Genomic DNA, 16,484 nt, shown 5'->3' with positions numbered 1-16,484 from the left:
TAGAGAGGGCTGACCAGGTGACCGTTAGAAGGTGGACAGCAGCAGTGAAGAGCTTAGAGAGAGGGACAGCCTGCAGATCAGGCACTCAAAGGATGAGTAGGCCTGAGTGGGAATGACAGACACAGAGATACGCTCAGGGAAGATCAATGCTACTCCCCCACCTGGTCTGTTTGGTCTAGGAAGAGAGAGTATTGTGCAGCCGTCTGGGAGAAGTGTGTCAAAACTTGTGACAGAGCAATCCTTGAACCAGGTTTCAGTGATGGCAAGAACATCACAATCCAGGAGTTCAAGGAGGTTGCAGATGTCAGAGGAGTGTTTAACAGCTGAGCAAGGGCTTACCATGGTAATGTGGAGCAGATTGCAATCAGTGAAAAACTTACGGGGGGAGCAGGGGACAGTGGGCCCCACTAAGTGACGATAGTGCCTGAGGGACAGAGGTAGAAGGTGCAGAGGAGCCAAGGCTGGTAAGGGAGCCGGGACCATAATGGCTGAGGAGGGAGCCAGTGGGGGAGGAACCACAGGGGGCAAAGGAACCCCAGATGGTATACACGAATTTCGCCGACCTATTTTTGGTCGTGGTACTTTTCATCGCCGGATTTTACATCGCCTGAAACCCCGCTTTTTGAAAATTTTATTTTGGGGGGTGTTTTGTTGGGGTTGCAGTATTATTATAATAGTAAGGGGGGAACCCCCCCCTTAGAATAAAAAAAAAAACAGGGTTTCTGGCGATGTAAAATCCAGCGATGAAAAGTACCACGACCAAAAATAGGTCGGCGAAATCACATAGAACCCCCCAGATACAGTGTTAATGGGTGACTGGTTCACCCAAGAGGAGAAAACAAAGTAAGATCCTAATAGAGGAAGTCCCGTCCCCTGCACACTTTCACTAGCTCAAGTAGAGCCCAATTATTAATATGACTTACATACACCGAATATGAGTGTACATGCTTTGCAATACTTATTATTTAGTTTAAAGCACAAAAAAAACAACATTATTTTAGTATTCAATGAAGAACCTCCACACATAAATTGTAGGTATTTCCAGTTTCTTTAATTTTCAATAATTCATAGTTGGCCTAACGCGTTTAGAGAAGTTCATCTCTTCTTCAGGGGCATATTGAACAAAATTTATCACATCTAAAGGGAAATTTCAACAAAACATGTAATTATCTATATGATAATATATATTCAAAGTCTATCATAATTCAATATATTGTATTCACATGCATTCTCATCAGGAAAGAACCCAATGTACTGCTGGCTTAGGTAAGTAACATTAAAGTAAACATATTCACTCAGTTATTCAACTATAAAGTTGTTCGGTCTATTCTATCCTAGACAATCAGGTATGTCCAACAATCAATATACCAAATTCAAAGTTTCAAGTAGTAAATATTATATATATTTTTTTAAAAAAAGCATTCAAGGGTCAGACTGCCAAATTGCGGTGTAATAGAGGCATTCAAGTAGGAGATATCATTGTCATTGTCGGTAGTTGACAAGAGAAAGAGTGATTCATTCATAAATGGAGGGCTAGTCATCAATGATTATTCATGTTGAGAGATATGAGGCGGGCTGTATCTTTACAAAAGAATATTAGTCTTAAAAGGTTTTAGTGCTTACCCTTATGGTAAGGAAAGTAATCACCGTGAAGGTAGAATTACAACAATCTCAACCCGGAGGATCCGGCAGAACACGAGATGCTGTGACTTCTCAGTCGTCTGGGTCATACTCTAATGTTTAAAATGTGTAGAAAAAGGCATTAGAGCCTGATCGTGTAGTTTAAGGAAGCAATGTAGTGCAGAGGAGGATCTCCTTACCTTCTCAGTCCGGCGAGAAGGGAGAAATGGCGTGTCCGTTCCCGTGCTCGTAGTAAGAGTACCGGGCGGCACACTGAAGTAATGGCCATTGACTATGACATCACTGCGTAGTGGCGTCAGGTGACGTCACTATTGTAAACAAAAAATCGGGAAGAGTAGTGTACGTTGGTGGCCAGTGCAACAAAACACACAAAGGTAAAAACTGTATTAAGAATGTATTGAAGTGATCAAGTTGTGAAAGGTAGGTAAGACGTCAGAGCCGACGGACGTCTTGGGATAGAAAGATCCCTTAGAAACATAAGAGCAGAGTTGGAATAGTTCTCGAGTGGTAATAGTGTTCATGGGTGTTCCTAAGAGTAGATCTCAAATGGCATTACAGTAAGGTAGATGTCAAACAACAGTAAAAAACATACTAGTGGTTCTGGGAAATGTGGTTGTGTAGGTACAAATGTTTCACCTGTACAAAAGTTTAGAAAAAACATACTTGTAGTCCTTTGCAACAGTACTGCTAAAAGTAGGTGTACTCCTTTAAAAGTCCATTCGGGCTCACACTTTCTGATTCAACTTGCCTGTTGTTTTGAGGCTTACAGTCTACATCACCCTGATATTTCATGGAAACCTTTGTATATATGTACAATATGCATGGGTACATATATCATTACATCCAATATTCTACATTGAACGTCTGTCTCAATGATGGGAGACTTACACTCTAATGAGTAACCAGTTCAGGATTCCCAACAGAAATAATTGACAAAGCATTAATACGAACCAACGCTATAACCAGAGAAGATTTACTTCAGGACAAACCCAAGAAAAACACAACGAGACTCATTCACACCTTAAAATACTCCAGCCAAAGTTTCCAAATCAAGAGTATAATCAATAAAAACTGGGATCTGATAAAATCAGATCCAAATCTGAACAGATTATTCCCCGACCCGCCCATGTTAGCCTATAAGAGGGGCAAAAACTTTAAAGATAGTCTAATTAGGGCAGAAAGAATGAAGAAACCAACCCAAACCACATTCAGAAAACAGAAGATGGGAACACATCCTGCCTCAGCTGCCAACACTGCTTCAACCTCATCAAGGGGGACCACATAAGACACCCTAATAGCGCTAAAAAATAATGCTAAAGGACTTTGCCACTTGTGAAAGTAAAAATGTGATCTACGGATTAAAGTGTCCATGTGGAAAATATTAGGTGGGCAAGACCACCCGCAAAGCACTTGAGAGATGGACGGAACATAAATCCAATATACGAACGGGCAACATTAAATCCCCAGTTGCCAGACACTTCAAAGAAAATGGACATAATATATCTCAATTGAGACTGGTTGTACTAGAGGTACTTCGAACAGCCCCAAGAGGGGGAGACTTAGCCAAACGATTGGCACAAAGAGAATTATTCTGGATCCATAAATTGGATACCATGACTCCATTAGGCTTAAATGAAGACTTTTACTTAGGTCCATTCTTGTGAAATACCCAATGTACTAACCAAATTTAGTCCAATATACACTTATGTAAATTACTTTTAAAAAAAACGAATGATACAAAGTTTCCAATATAACAAAGGTGAACTGGTTACTCATTAGAGTGTAAGTCTCCCATCATTGAGACAGACGTTCAATGTAGAACATTGTATGTAATGATACATGTACCCATGCATATTGTACATATATACAAAGGTTTCCATGAAATATCAGGGTGATGTAGACTGTAAGCCTCAAAACAACAGACGAGTTGAATCAGAAACTGTGAGCCCGAATGGACTTTTAAAGGAGTACACCTACTTTTAGCAGCACTGTTGCAAAGGACTACAAGTATGTTTTTTCTAAACTTTTGTACAGGTGAAACATTTGTACCTACACAACCACATTTCCCAGAACCACTAGTATGTTTTTTACTGTTGTTTGACATCTACCTTACTGTAATGCCATTTGAGATCTACTCTTAGGAACACCCATGAACACTATTACCACTCGAGAACTATTCCAACTCTGCTCTTATGTTTCTAAGGGATCTTTCTATCCCAAGACGTCCGTCCGCTCTGACGTCTTACCTACCTTTCAGAACGTGATCACTTCCATACATTTTTAATACAGTTTTTACCTTCGTATGTTTTGTTGCACTCGCCACTAACGTACACTACTCTTCCCGATTTTTTGTTTACAATAGTGATGTCACCTGACGCCACTACGCGGTGACGTCATAGTCAAGCGCCATTACTTCAGTGTGCCGCCCGGTACTCTTACTACGAGCACGGGAACGGACACGCCATTTCTCCTTTCTCGCTGGACTGAGAAGGTAAGGAGATCCTCCTCTGCACTACCTTGCTTCCTTAAACTACACGATCGGGCTCTAACGCCTTTTTCTACACATTTTAAACATTAGAGTATGACCCAGATGACTGAGAAGTCACAGCATCTCGTGTTCTGCCGGATCCTCCGGGTTGAGATTGTTGTAATTCTACCTTCACGGTGACTACTTTCCTTACCATAAGGGTAAGCACTAAAACCTTTTAAGACTAATATTCTTTTGTAAAGATACAGCCCGCCTCATATCTCTCAACATGAATAATCATTGATGACTCGCCCTCCATTTATGAATGAATCACTCTTTCTCTTGTTAACTACCGACAATGACAATGATATCTCCTACTTGAATGTCTCTATTACACCGCCATTTGGCAGTCTGACCCTTGAATGCTTTTAAAAAAAAATATATATAATATTTACTACTTGAAACTTTGAATTTGGTATATTGATTGTTGGACACACCTGATTGTCTAGGATAGAATAGACCGAACAACTTTATAGTTGAATAACTGAGTGAATATGTTTACTTTAATGTTACTTACCTAAGCCAGCAGTACATTGGGTTGTTTCCTGATGAGAATGCATGTGAATACAATATATTGAATTATGATTGACTTTGAATATATATTATCATATAGATAATTACATGTTTTGTTGAAATTTCCCTTTAGATGTGATACATTTTGTTCAATATGCCCCTGAAGAAGAGATGAACTTCTCGAAACGCGTTGGGCCAACTATGAATTATTGAAAATTTAAGAAACTGGAAATACCTACAATTTATGTGTGGAGGTTCTTCATTGAATACTAAAATCATGTTTTTTTTGTGTGCTTTAAACTAAATAATAAGTATTGCAAAGCATGTACATATATATTGGGTGTATCTAAGTCATATTAATTATTGGGCTCTATTTGAGCTAGTGAAAGTGTACAGGGGACGGGAGTTCCTCTACTAGGAACTTACTTTGTTTTCGTATATTTTACAACCCCACCTCAAATTGTCCTAAAAGCACTATTGTGCTATTTAACATTTATCCAAATACACAAACATCATCAATAGGAGTGCATGGTGAACACAATTGTGGTTTTCACCCAAGAGGAGAAGGCAGACGGGTTGTCAATGTGTGAGGTGGTGGCAAGAAAGCCAAGGCGTGGGTAGAAGGGTAGTTAGGAGGTGGCAAGGGAGCCAAGGTGGGCACAGCTGGCATGGGAGCCAGAGCAGCTGAAGGAGCTGGTGCAGAAGGCGGAGGGAGGTTAATAAGGCCGGGGAGGAGCCTATCAAAGAGTAGAAGGTTGGGTTGAGGACCCTGGACTATGAATGATAGTACCATTGCAGTAGACATTGATGATGACCCTGGAGGTGGAGAGGGCAAGAAAGACCTCCCAGCGGGTGCCACCATTAATTGGCGAAGAAGAGAAAGGAGAGAATAGAGCAATCATATGGAGAGTCCATAGGACGGGTGAGGGAACGACATAGAGTATGTCTGCGAGAGTCTCTCTGGCAGAGGCAATGACGTAGGTGCCTGCAATTGGAAGTCCTGGGTTAGAGCTCAGTATGTCCTTCTTGAGGTTCTTCCTGACAGACTTAGTAAGGGGTGAAGGATAAGAGATAGAGAAGCAGTTTGAGAAGATAGGTGAGATAGACAGCATCATATCAAACTGCAGAGAGTGAGGTACACTTAACCAGGCTGAGGCCACAGAGGCGCAGCGAGAGCAGAAGGTAGAGGGGTGGAGACAGGGAACAAGACTGGGAGAAAAACAATCGGAGCTGGGGGAGGTAATATGCACAGAAAAACAGTGAACACGCAGAGGAAGGGGGGGTAGCAGGTGTAGGGCTGAGGGGAATAACAGCACAGAGGGACAATGGGACTGAGGAAAGGTGAGGGAACCGGTAGCAGACTAGACAGAGTACAGAGGGGTGGACTTGTTAACACATTCTCATAAAAAGCAGGTTATGCACAAAGCTAAAAACAAATGTAAACAGGAGCAGAACTATCAAGATGGGCACACAGCTAAAAACAAATTTAAACAGCAGCAGGACAATCAAGATGTGCACACAGCTGAAAATGAATTTAAACACCAGTAGGACGAGTTATCGATCTGACCATGCTAACCAGAGCTTTCGCCTCAACTTCCACTGCCTCCGATGTCGACGCCCGAAGACCTGGATAACACAGCACGTAGTCCACGGAGTTGCTAGCCACTGCATCGAAATGGACAGTGACCATGTAATCTGACAGTTGCAATCAAGTGCTCTAATGGGAGTGGTGTGCGAAGAAATGACCCTTGGAAAATTGGCAGTAGGGGTGTTGGGTCCATCACGATCATGATAGGATGATGAAAAATGTAAAGGTGGACATGACGACACCACAACAGACCAAGGAACACCTCACATTCTATTTGTGAATGTCGCATTTCTGTTCGTATCAATGCTTTGGGAGCCCCCAATCTCTGCATCCCCTATTCCAGGGTAAAGGGCCTTCCTTCTTTTCTTATGTAGCTCCTACCTGGCCTGTTTAATATACCAGGGGCCCCAGGCTCCATCTAGCCCATGTGTCTCTGGAAATATTGTTTTTAACTAAACCCTGTCATGCTTTTCTTCTATTCTTTGACCCACTGCTGCGATCCCACACAGTAACTTCTAAAATGTGACTCGGAAGCAATGGGCCTCAAAAAATGAACGACTTATCAAAATGCAACACATCACACACATCTATGACTCCAAGAAATCAACAGCCTACAGAAGGACCAACATATGATACATAGGTTTTAAGACAAAGCTATATTTCACATGGGCGTGCAGTGTAAGAATATTGTTACTCTCTTGCCAACATGGACTAGGGGAAAAGCCATATAATTGCTGCCATTTCTTCCATAAAGCTGTGGCCCTGAGGGCAGTTGTCCATTTCATGCATGCCTTTGAAGAACAATAGAGGTCGGGCAGAGTGTGAGACATATGAGCCACAGCGACATTCAGAGGGACCAGTCTGTTGGAAAGTGTCTGGATTTTCCTCGGGCTGAGGCTTAAGGAAAGTAGACATTAAGGTGAAGTAGTCCCTCCATGAAGCCTATCCCTTGACGTTGACCGGGGTCCGCAGCACCGACTTGGTAGTGATGAACTTGCACATGAAATCAATAAGAGAATTGCAAGGTCCTCTCCTTTCCTGATGTAACATTAAAAAACGAAAGGTCTGGCTTCGAAACCCTAAACTGTGCTTCATATGAGACTGCAGGTTGTGGTTTCTAATCAAATTTAGAAGCAAAGCAAGAATATGTCCTGTCAGACACTACAGTCATGTTTCTGTGCCAGAATATGCATGTCAGACCATCACATGGGCTGTCTAGCCTCTCGCACACCACCTGTGCTGAAATTACACACATGATCATCTTATCTATCCCATTTATCCCTCATTATCCAAAGTTGCCACTGAGATCAGCTGGAAATTCAGCAGTCGAGGAGTACAGGACACAGCTTAGCCCCAGTCAGACCAGCATGTGCTGTTGAATGCTGTGTTCAGCAGTGTGTTACTTACTTCAACTCAGTGTTGCCACAAAGAAAGGGGCCTGTCTGAGGCACAGCTCAAGATCTTTGCGGATGTAGAAAGAAAATCCTGCTCAAATACAAGAGTGCCGGTGCCTGTCTCCTTTTGATAGAGGCTCCCACGATTTTAGGGAGACTTGGCAGCTCTGTTGACAGAGAAATGTAGGGGGCACTCCATGACACGATATGGAATACATTGCCAGAAAAAAGGGACTAGCCAGAGATGCTGTCTGATGGTAAACTCCGAGGCAGTTAGTACTGTGGTAGAGTCCAGATTTTCCATACTTACTTTCAGAAAAGTCACGATTCTATTAAAGACACAGAGGCTTGTACTATGCGTACTCTTTATTAAAACTCAAGCAGCAATCTTAAAAAAGAAAAAAAAAACACTACACAAAAATCAAAGAAAAAAAACATTTTCTGTGACAATGTAGTCTTTGCAGTTTGAAACTCTATTGCCCTCAGGCATGACACTTGTCCTAGTCCATGAATCACAACCTTATGGTCCTATCACCTCACAATTCCTCATCCCCAATTCCTTTCCCCACTCTTCCATGTATTTTGATGTGTGTTTTACTTTTGTGTTCTTTGGTTATGGTGTTTCTTTGTGTCACACAGCACCTTCAGTGCAGTGGCACAGGGGTGTCTTTCAGACTCCCCAAGGTTTAAACGCGTTCTCTGGGACTGACTACCGTCTCCCAGAGCATGTAAATTTAAATTGACCTTACTAGTCTCTTTATATTTACTGACCCAGCACACACTATGTTCCTATAGAGTGCTGGAGGGGTTGCCTAGCATCCCCTGAGTCAAAACACTCATGTAACAGTCAAATTGTACCCTTTCCTACTTTAAATGGCTGGTGGCAGTGGTTTAGATCAAACTACCATGATTTTACCTGACCGCGAACAACGGTAGCAAAAAATCGGGTCAGCCATGTCTTTCAAGATGGCGCCCAAGACCTATTTGTAAAAACAGACTCCGGTTTACTTTTTTTGCCGTTTCTTTTAGGAAAGGTCCTTCTTGTGTTAAACTCTGCATGGCAAACCAGGTTTGGTCCCTTTGTTCATTGGCCTTTGGCGGGTTTCAGTGCTGAAGTGGGGTGGACAGGATGTGAGGAAGGTTCCCGAAACTCCCTGTGCTTAGTCTCCTAGGAGACCTGAATGCACTCTGGCTGTCATGACCTACAGAACGTGCCCCTTTTGGACTTCCTGGTCCTTGTCTCAAAGGGGCTTGCACTCCCTGGTACTCCCAACATGGCCTTCCTCGCTCTACACGTTGGACGTAGTGTGTTCTATTAATAGACCACGCCTCCCGCGGCTCTGTGCGTCTCAATGCTATTGCGAAGTAGCGACCAGACATGTGCTCCGTAGCTCGCGGTATTGCTTCCCTGATTCTGTCCCTACTAACTCCATTCCTAGTCCCTCTCCTTTCTTTCTTACTTCCTGGACTCGTGTGCTGAGTAGTGCACTTTCTTAATTTCCCGGATTCCTAGATCATTGCATCCCGGAACTTTGAACGCACGCTGGAGTCGGAAGAGACTCGTGCAGCCTTATTCAAGACCCGATCCGTCCGCAAGAAGGCATCGACCAAGAAATCCAGCAAAGATCGGACTCAGGTGAGAAGGGGGGAAATCCTTGACACTGGCGTGATTGGCTGGCTGGCTGTCCGGCAAGGACTGCCACCCTGCTGTGTGAGTGACAGCCAGTCTGGAATGAATGGGGGAAAAATGTTTAAAAGCAGGTATCTGGGACTTGGAAAGCACAGTTGACCGCTGGAACGAAAGAACTAAAGACGAGCTGAAGGAAGAGGACTGCTGCAACTCCTGGGCACCGGTAAAGCCCTGCTGCAGGTCCAAATTGCCTGAAACTCCATTGACAGAGAAGCCCTTCAAGGTTAACTTCTTCCCTTGAGTTTGGTGGGACCAACCAACTCACAAGCCGCCTGAAAACCGTCCCCTCCTGGTCGAATTTTCTACAGAGTGCTGTGGAAAACCGGATAGTCAGTGGGAAGGATACCAGTTTGTGGTCTTTAAGGCACTCACACCTTAAACCGACGTTTATCCAAGTTTGTGGCCTCTTCCCTGGGCAGTGCAGGAACCTCCTGATGTCCTCCTTCTTGTCCCCACGACTGAAGCACAGGAACAGCGAGGTCTGCTCGAACTTCCAGGAACAACTGCCTCAGCTACAGCTCTTCTTCACTTTAAAGGTACTGTACAAACGCGGTCCAGAAATCTTTTCGACCACAGAGAAAGTTTGTGAAACTTTCCCCTCTTTGAAGGCTCGTCTTTCCCTAAACATTCATCTAAATTTTCGCTTAGCCAAATTCTTCTAAGAACTGTGGCAAAGATCTATCCGTTATGTACAAGAACTATGCCGTCCTATACAAAGACTCTGAATCATTGACTTTGGCCCAGGCCTATCGAATTGAATTGCTGGTTGTAGTTAACTGAAACCCTTTACCCTACCTAGGAATGTATTTGGGCTGCATTTCTTAAAACCTTGTCTTTTTACCCCTTTTTAAAGTAACTGAAGTGCCATTTTGCTCCCAATTCAGGAGAGCTGAACTAATTCAGTAACCTATTGGTTGTGTATTGTGGTGTATTAGTGTATGATATTAAGCTGCTTTTCCTAGTGTAATGTTTTCTAATTGACTGTGTAAATAAATGTATATTCTTTTACCAAGAAACCTTGAGTGTTTGCTTGAACCACTGTTTTTGTTGGTCCCTTTGTGTAACGTGTTCTACTGCTCACTTAAACTCTTGAGATCAGTATGGCTGCTCAGCCAATGTTACCACATAACTATGTAGTACAGGCTTGTACCAAAGGTGAAATTGTACTGACACTTGTAGTCTTAATGGCATGTAGTGTTCCCAAAGGGTACTGCATGTGATTCTGCCTAACACTCTGAAATTGCGAAAGGTTGCTGCAGTTTCGTTTGTATGTGCTCTTTAAAAATTAAAGACAACACCCCTCCACAGTCTCTGTGACCCAAGAGTCCACGGTAAACTCCTCCCAAGCGCTTAAGTGCATCGCTAGCCTCCCACCCATCGCGGGAATTGCATTGCTTGCTGCTGCGCTGTGTGCATACGACTGTACTCTAACCTGCTGCTGCAGTGCCAGCCCTGACGCCTGCCTCTTTCACAGGAGGGGAAGGAAGGATTCACCCTTCTGTCTTCCTGCTGCCGGCAGTTGTTTCCTCTATAGGGCCTCTGGCCTCCTCAGCGGCTGGCGGAGACGCCTCTGCTTCTGCCGCCCTGGCGGATACACAGGGCACAAACACTCTTTTTAACGATGTCTGACCTTTGTCCAGAGCAGCAAAGGTGCTAACAAATCTGGGCATGTCTTTGACAAAAGCTTCTCCAAACAAAAGCCCTTTAGCTGCTGCAGCGGCCTCAGAGGATGCCAACTTCCTGAGTTTCAGGTCGATCTTTACTAAAATCGATTGTCTGCACTCTGCTGCTATCGTACAGTTGGTATTACTTATTAAATAAACTGCTCTTTGTGCCCAATTAGCCAGAATATGCACATCCATAGGCAGGGCCTCTTTGGTCTCTTCCACCATTTTAATGATCTTGGCCAATGGACCTATGGAATCGGGAAGCGTGTCCTGGCATGCTATCCATGAGCGGTCAATGCCCTTTTCAGGTCCTTGGTGTGCTTCACCATGAATGAGTCCACCTCCAGAGTGTCCGCTACTTTATCCGGCAGAGAAGGTCTGGGATATTGTGCCTTCAACTAGACTCTCACTTCCTTAATTAGAGGCGCACGCAGTCGCTTTCTCAAGTACCTTTTGGCCTTAAGTGGGGGCTTCCCCTCCAAGGATCTCGGGTGGAGTAGCAGGTCTGGATGAAAGGGGTCGACAAGGAACTACTCTGCATTTCTAAACGCTCTTATTGTGCCTTTTGCACAGTTTTCCTTGCTGAGGAGTGGCCAAGCTCACAGAACGGTGAGAACTCTCAGTGCTGCTGGGATCCCATTCAGTGCCCTCTGGTCTTTCTGTGGGCTGAGGGGTATGCATAGCTCTCAACCATTTGCTTTGCAAAGGTGGGTGAAATCACCCGATTTTGTTTTTGGCGGGTGAGACGCCCATTGGAATGAACGGGCGTGCAGTAGGCTTGGCGGGTGAGTCAGCCTTTTACAAGGCGGGTGACACCCACCAAAAGCGTGTGAGTTGAGAGCTATGGGTATGTCACCTTGGCCCTTCCATCACGCCTTTCCCTTAGCATGCCATTATTTTGTGTGTCCTTTGCATGATTCGGACAGTGGTTTGCCACTGGCCTTATGTTCCTCCTGCCATTGTCTCTTGCAGGCTGTGGGACTCACAGTTGTCAGCCCTTGCAAAAAGGCGACCCAGCCCAGGAGAAAGTCCAGCTTATGGGATAACGGCCCTACACCTGCCCATGCTGCTTTCTCCATCCGCTGTCCCAGAGAGGGGTCCTGCAGAATGTTTGAAGGCCCTTTTCTGCTTTACTTGCTGTCAGAGGATTCTACTTCTACCCAGGCCATATTGTGTAATGCACAGGAGACAGACAGCTAGCAGCCGCAAGGTGACGCAAAGGCTTTTTATTATTAAATTTGATTTATAACATCTCACAATGGTTGTGAGGCTATTTCTTCTTGTGTAATGTTTTTGAAGTCATTTCAACTGTACATTTTACATCAGCCAGTCCAGAGATTGGTGGCATGCTGTGGCATGTGCCACATGTCACATTCGGCTCCTACCCCTTCTCCACTTCAGATTGCAGAGTGGCTGTGCTGGAGGCAGGTTGTCCCGACAAAGGTCGGGACAACCTGCATCCCGCACAGCCACTCTGCAAACTGCAGGACAGAGTCCCTAATTGCGGGACAATCCCGCAAAATCCGGGAAAGTTGGCCACCCTAGGTCCTGCAGAAAACCACTTAGACGAGAAATCGGGAACACGTGAGTAGCCCATCTGAAAAGTGAGTCTATTAAGAACATGTCGGCTTTCAGGGACACTGTGTGGGGAGGTTCGACTCGTACTGTCCGTCACTTTCTAACATAACATGAGACATGACTGCACTAACCTGTGCACTGCTCCACTCGAGACATCGTGTTCCCTTGCTAATGTACAAGCTAGAAAGCAGCACTGGAAACGGCGAGCTCTTCTCGCAGAACAAGCACAACCGCCAACAGAAAAAACCTCGATGCAAACCTAACCCATACAATGACAGTTACTGGTTACACAAGAGTTGATCTGGCAATTTTAATATTTTTCCAAATGGTTATAGAGATATGATATGATATGGCATTTATAACACGCCTATACACAAGTGTTTCAAGGCGCAAGAGCGCGGGAGACCTTGAAATACGTCAAACCAATGTTGTCCCGCAAAATCCAGGCGACGCGCAAAGAACATTAGCATCACCGCCATAACATCACGTGACTAGTGGGGCTTCAAAGGCACACCTCCTTAACAGCGTACGTCGTTTGCAGAAAATGGGAGGGATCATCATTCGAGCAGTCTTGAAATAACAAGCGGGAATACATGCAAGTGCATGGGTGCAGTTTGAGGACGTGTTTTGCAAAGGCTACTAAGGAGGGGAAACTAAGGAGTTTAAGAGGGCAAGGGTTCAGAAGGGCTATGACAGTTACTAACTGCTTTATAGCAAACAGGATCTGGATGAAGATAAGGCTAGCAGAGTCAGTGTGTATTCACACACTGCGGCACCAGACGGGTCGTGCATCCGCAAGTAATTTATGTATTACATTTGTATAGCGCACAAACAGCCCTTAGGCATCAATGAAAAGTCCTTGGCTCGATGAACCCTATTTATTGTGTCTGTAATTTCTAATGTACCAAGCTGCAACACACCACCATCATTGTTCACCTCTGAGAACAATTATAAACTAGTGACAAGGTGGAATGATATGATATGATGTGGCATTTATAACGCGCCTATACACAAGTGTTTCAAGGCGCGACGAGGCAAGGGAGGGGAAAACAGTGGAAGACAGACAACAATCCTACTATGCCAGGTGTCATTCTGATCGCGCAAGTATGAGGGTAGGGAGAAATGGAAGAGTGCCAGGGGGAAGGCAAAGGGGAAAGTGCAGAACATGGGATAGAAGAATAAATATGATAAATAAAAGCGGCCTGATGGTGGCAAGTGCAAGGTAAGAGCAGGCATAAGTGCTGGTAGGGGGACTGTAGGGATACAGAACCAGTCCCTAAGTGCAGGGGGTTGCCAGGGAGGCAGGGCAGGTGTGCAAAAGGCAGGACCTGGCCCCAAGATCAGAAAGGGTGGCCAGGTAACCAGTGCAGATTCAGCAGGGAATTGCAGCAGGGGAGAGAGGCAGAGAAAGCAGAAGCAAAGAGGAAGGTTTTGAGGTGTTTCCGGAACCGGAGATGGTTCTCCTCAAGTTTCAGGGAGGCAGGAAGGCTGTTCCAGAGGGAGGCCCCTGCCGAAGAGAGAGATCGACTGCCAACTCGTTGCTTGGAGAAGCGACTAACCCTGAGGGAGTTGGAGGCAGATGAGCGAAGAGCCCGAGAAGGAAGGTATTTAGGAAGAGAGAGTTGAAGGTAATGCGGCCCCAGGCCCCAGAAGGCCTTGTGGATAATGCAGAGGGTTTTGAACTTAATCCTTGCAGCCACTGGGAGCCAGTGCAGAGATTTCAGTCCTGGAGAAATACGATCCCCGGGCTTGAGGCCAAGGACAAGTCTTGCAATCCTGTTTTGGATAAGTTGCAGAGGGCAGAGAGTAGAGGCAGGCAGATTTAAATAGAGGCTGTTGCAATAGTCCAGCTTAGAAAGAACCAGTGCTCTGGAGACGGTGAGCTTCTGGGGGAAGGAGAGCAGAGGAAGAATACCTCTGAGGAGGTGCAGCTGGTAGTGTGACTTCTTAGAGACGTCGTAGATGTGAGGAGAGAAGGAGAGTGTGGAGTCAAAGATGACCCCGAGGTTTTTAGCCTTGCAGGTGGGTGGAGGAAGAGGGCCAAGAGAGGCCGGCAGAGAGCTGAAGGGAAGGAGAGAGAGGGTGTGCCGATGAGTAGAATCTCGGTCATACATTACCTCCACTCTTCCTCGTCCCAGTACTTACCTCATGAGGGCCCCTGCCTCCGACACAGGACCTTCTTTTATTTGTATTATCCCCTATAACTCCTCCCCTCCAACAAGGTCACCCAGTTACATTTTTCCTGCCTCCTGCTGTGTGGTGGGGCGTTCGGCTCCCTCCGGTGCGGTGCTGCTCCAGGGCCCCCTGCGGGGATTGGGGTCCCGGTTGAGCGGGATTGCCTCGCTAGGTTCTTTGCTTGCCTCCGGATCATGGGCTTTACGACCCGGGTCCTGCAGGGCCCCGGCTACGATAAGGAGGTGGGGGGTATCCCACTAGCTCAACATGTAGAGCATGGGGCCACCAGTAACAACATGCAGCCACCTCTCAGGCATTTGTAATGTTTTGTTCTCCTGCCAGTGGGGCCGAGCTTTGATATGATGCTGCACCGGCTCCTTTTGAACTTGTTTTCCAACGTTCCTCTCCGGAGGCGGGTGGGCTCTGCCTCCTGCAGTGCATGCTTCGCTCTCTATGAGTAGTGGAAAGGTTCCCATGGAGATTGATAGTTTGAACTTTGTCATTGGTGGGAGTTCTCCTGGCATACATTTTTAAACGTGTAGTTGGAAAGGTTGTGTTCTGTTTTTCTCTTTGCACACCATGGGTAAACATTCTGGAAAACTCAGGCACCTTATCCTGTCTTCTTCCTCATCTTCCTTTTCATCTGAACCACGCAGGAGGAGGAAGAAGTCAAAATGTTTTTCCTTGACCAGGAAGGAATTGAAGAGCCTGCTAAAGCATCATGCTGGAGGGAAACACAGCCATGCGCATGGCCGCAAGCGACAGCGCCTGTCTTCCTCTTTGTCCTCATCTTCTGGATCTGAGGCCTCAGCTTCTTCCTGTTCCTCATCGGCTGATGCAGAAGGGAAATATCTGGACTGGGAATGTGTGGAGGAGTTGCTTGCTCAAGTTTGGGACTGCATGGGATTCTCTGAGCCCCTGGTTCCAGTGGAAGGGGTTGGCCCTACTATTCGCCAGTATAGGCACACCCCAAGGATGGGGATGCCATTGGTTTCGAATATCCGGGATAAAATCCTTCGGGAATGGCGTGATCCAGAAAAGCTTGTGATGCCCCACTTTATGGCCAAACTCTACCTGTCGAAAGGGGGAGACTTTGCTGTCAGATCCAGTTGAGGTGGATGATATCCTCTCTAGCCTGGTGGGTTGCTCCTCTATGTCGGCCGAGGAGTCCGCTAACCGGGATCCGGTGGACCGTTAATTCCAGCTTGATGAAGGTTTATGCTGGGGCACATCTGGCCCTCAGGGCAAATATCTATGGTTCCTACACAGCAGTGACTGTTCTCGGTGGTTTCAGAAAATTGAAAAAGGCTGTGGATGGCAGTTCTGATTGTGCTCCGTTGTTATCCGAGATGCGGAGACAAGTTGAACGTTTGTCCGATCTGGCATTTGATGGGGTGCGTGGCTCGGCCATGGCCACGGGGGCTGGCTTATCAGCCCGGCGGCATGTGCATCTGCAGAATTGGAAAACGGAAGGTTATCAGAAGGTGGCTGCCCTAAAAGTAACCTTTGATGGGTCCAAACTTTTTGATGACTCTCTTGAAGATAAAGTGCATAGTCTTGTTCTTGAGGACTTTAGCATCTTGCTAGACTGCTTAACAAACACCTTATCCAACTTATCTGACACTCTTGATTTTAAGATTGGGTAATCTGACCCTAAGCACACTGGCTCACATTGGAAGCTATCTTGTTGTTGCCATACTTGAATTTGTCC

At 45.6% G+C, this 16,484-nt stretch overlaps 1 protein-coding gene across 1 annotated transcript in view; it reads right to left on the bottom strand.

Annotated features, from left to right (window-relative positions):
- PRMT3 (protein arginine methyltransferase 3) overlaps positions 1 to 12,781 on the bottom strand; it is a 2,239,468-nt gene extending 2,226,687 nt beyond the window's left edge. Inside the window, exon 1 of the mRNA XM_069623482.1 lies at positions 12,730 to 12,781. Coding sequence (XP_069479583.1) covers positions 12,730 to 12,754 — 25 coding nt within the window. The 5' untranslated portion in view covers positions 12,755 to 12,781. The remainder of the gene's footprint in view (positions 1 to 12,729) is intronic.
- Positions 12,782 to 16,484: the final 3,703 nt, after the last annotated feature.

The sequence above is a fragment of the Ambystoma mexicanum genome, chromosome 11 (genome assembly GCF_040938575.1).
Source record: "Ambystoma mexicanum isolate Mex_15411 chromosome 11, UKY_AmexF1_1, whole genome shotgun sequence".
NCBI classification, from domain to species: Eukaryota; Metazoa; Chordata; class Amphibia; order Caudata; family Ambystomatidae; genus Ambystoma; species Ambystoma mexicanum.
Note: the sequence above shows the minus strand (reverse complement) of the source record. Positions and strands in the feature narration are given on the sequence as shown.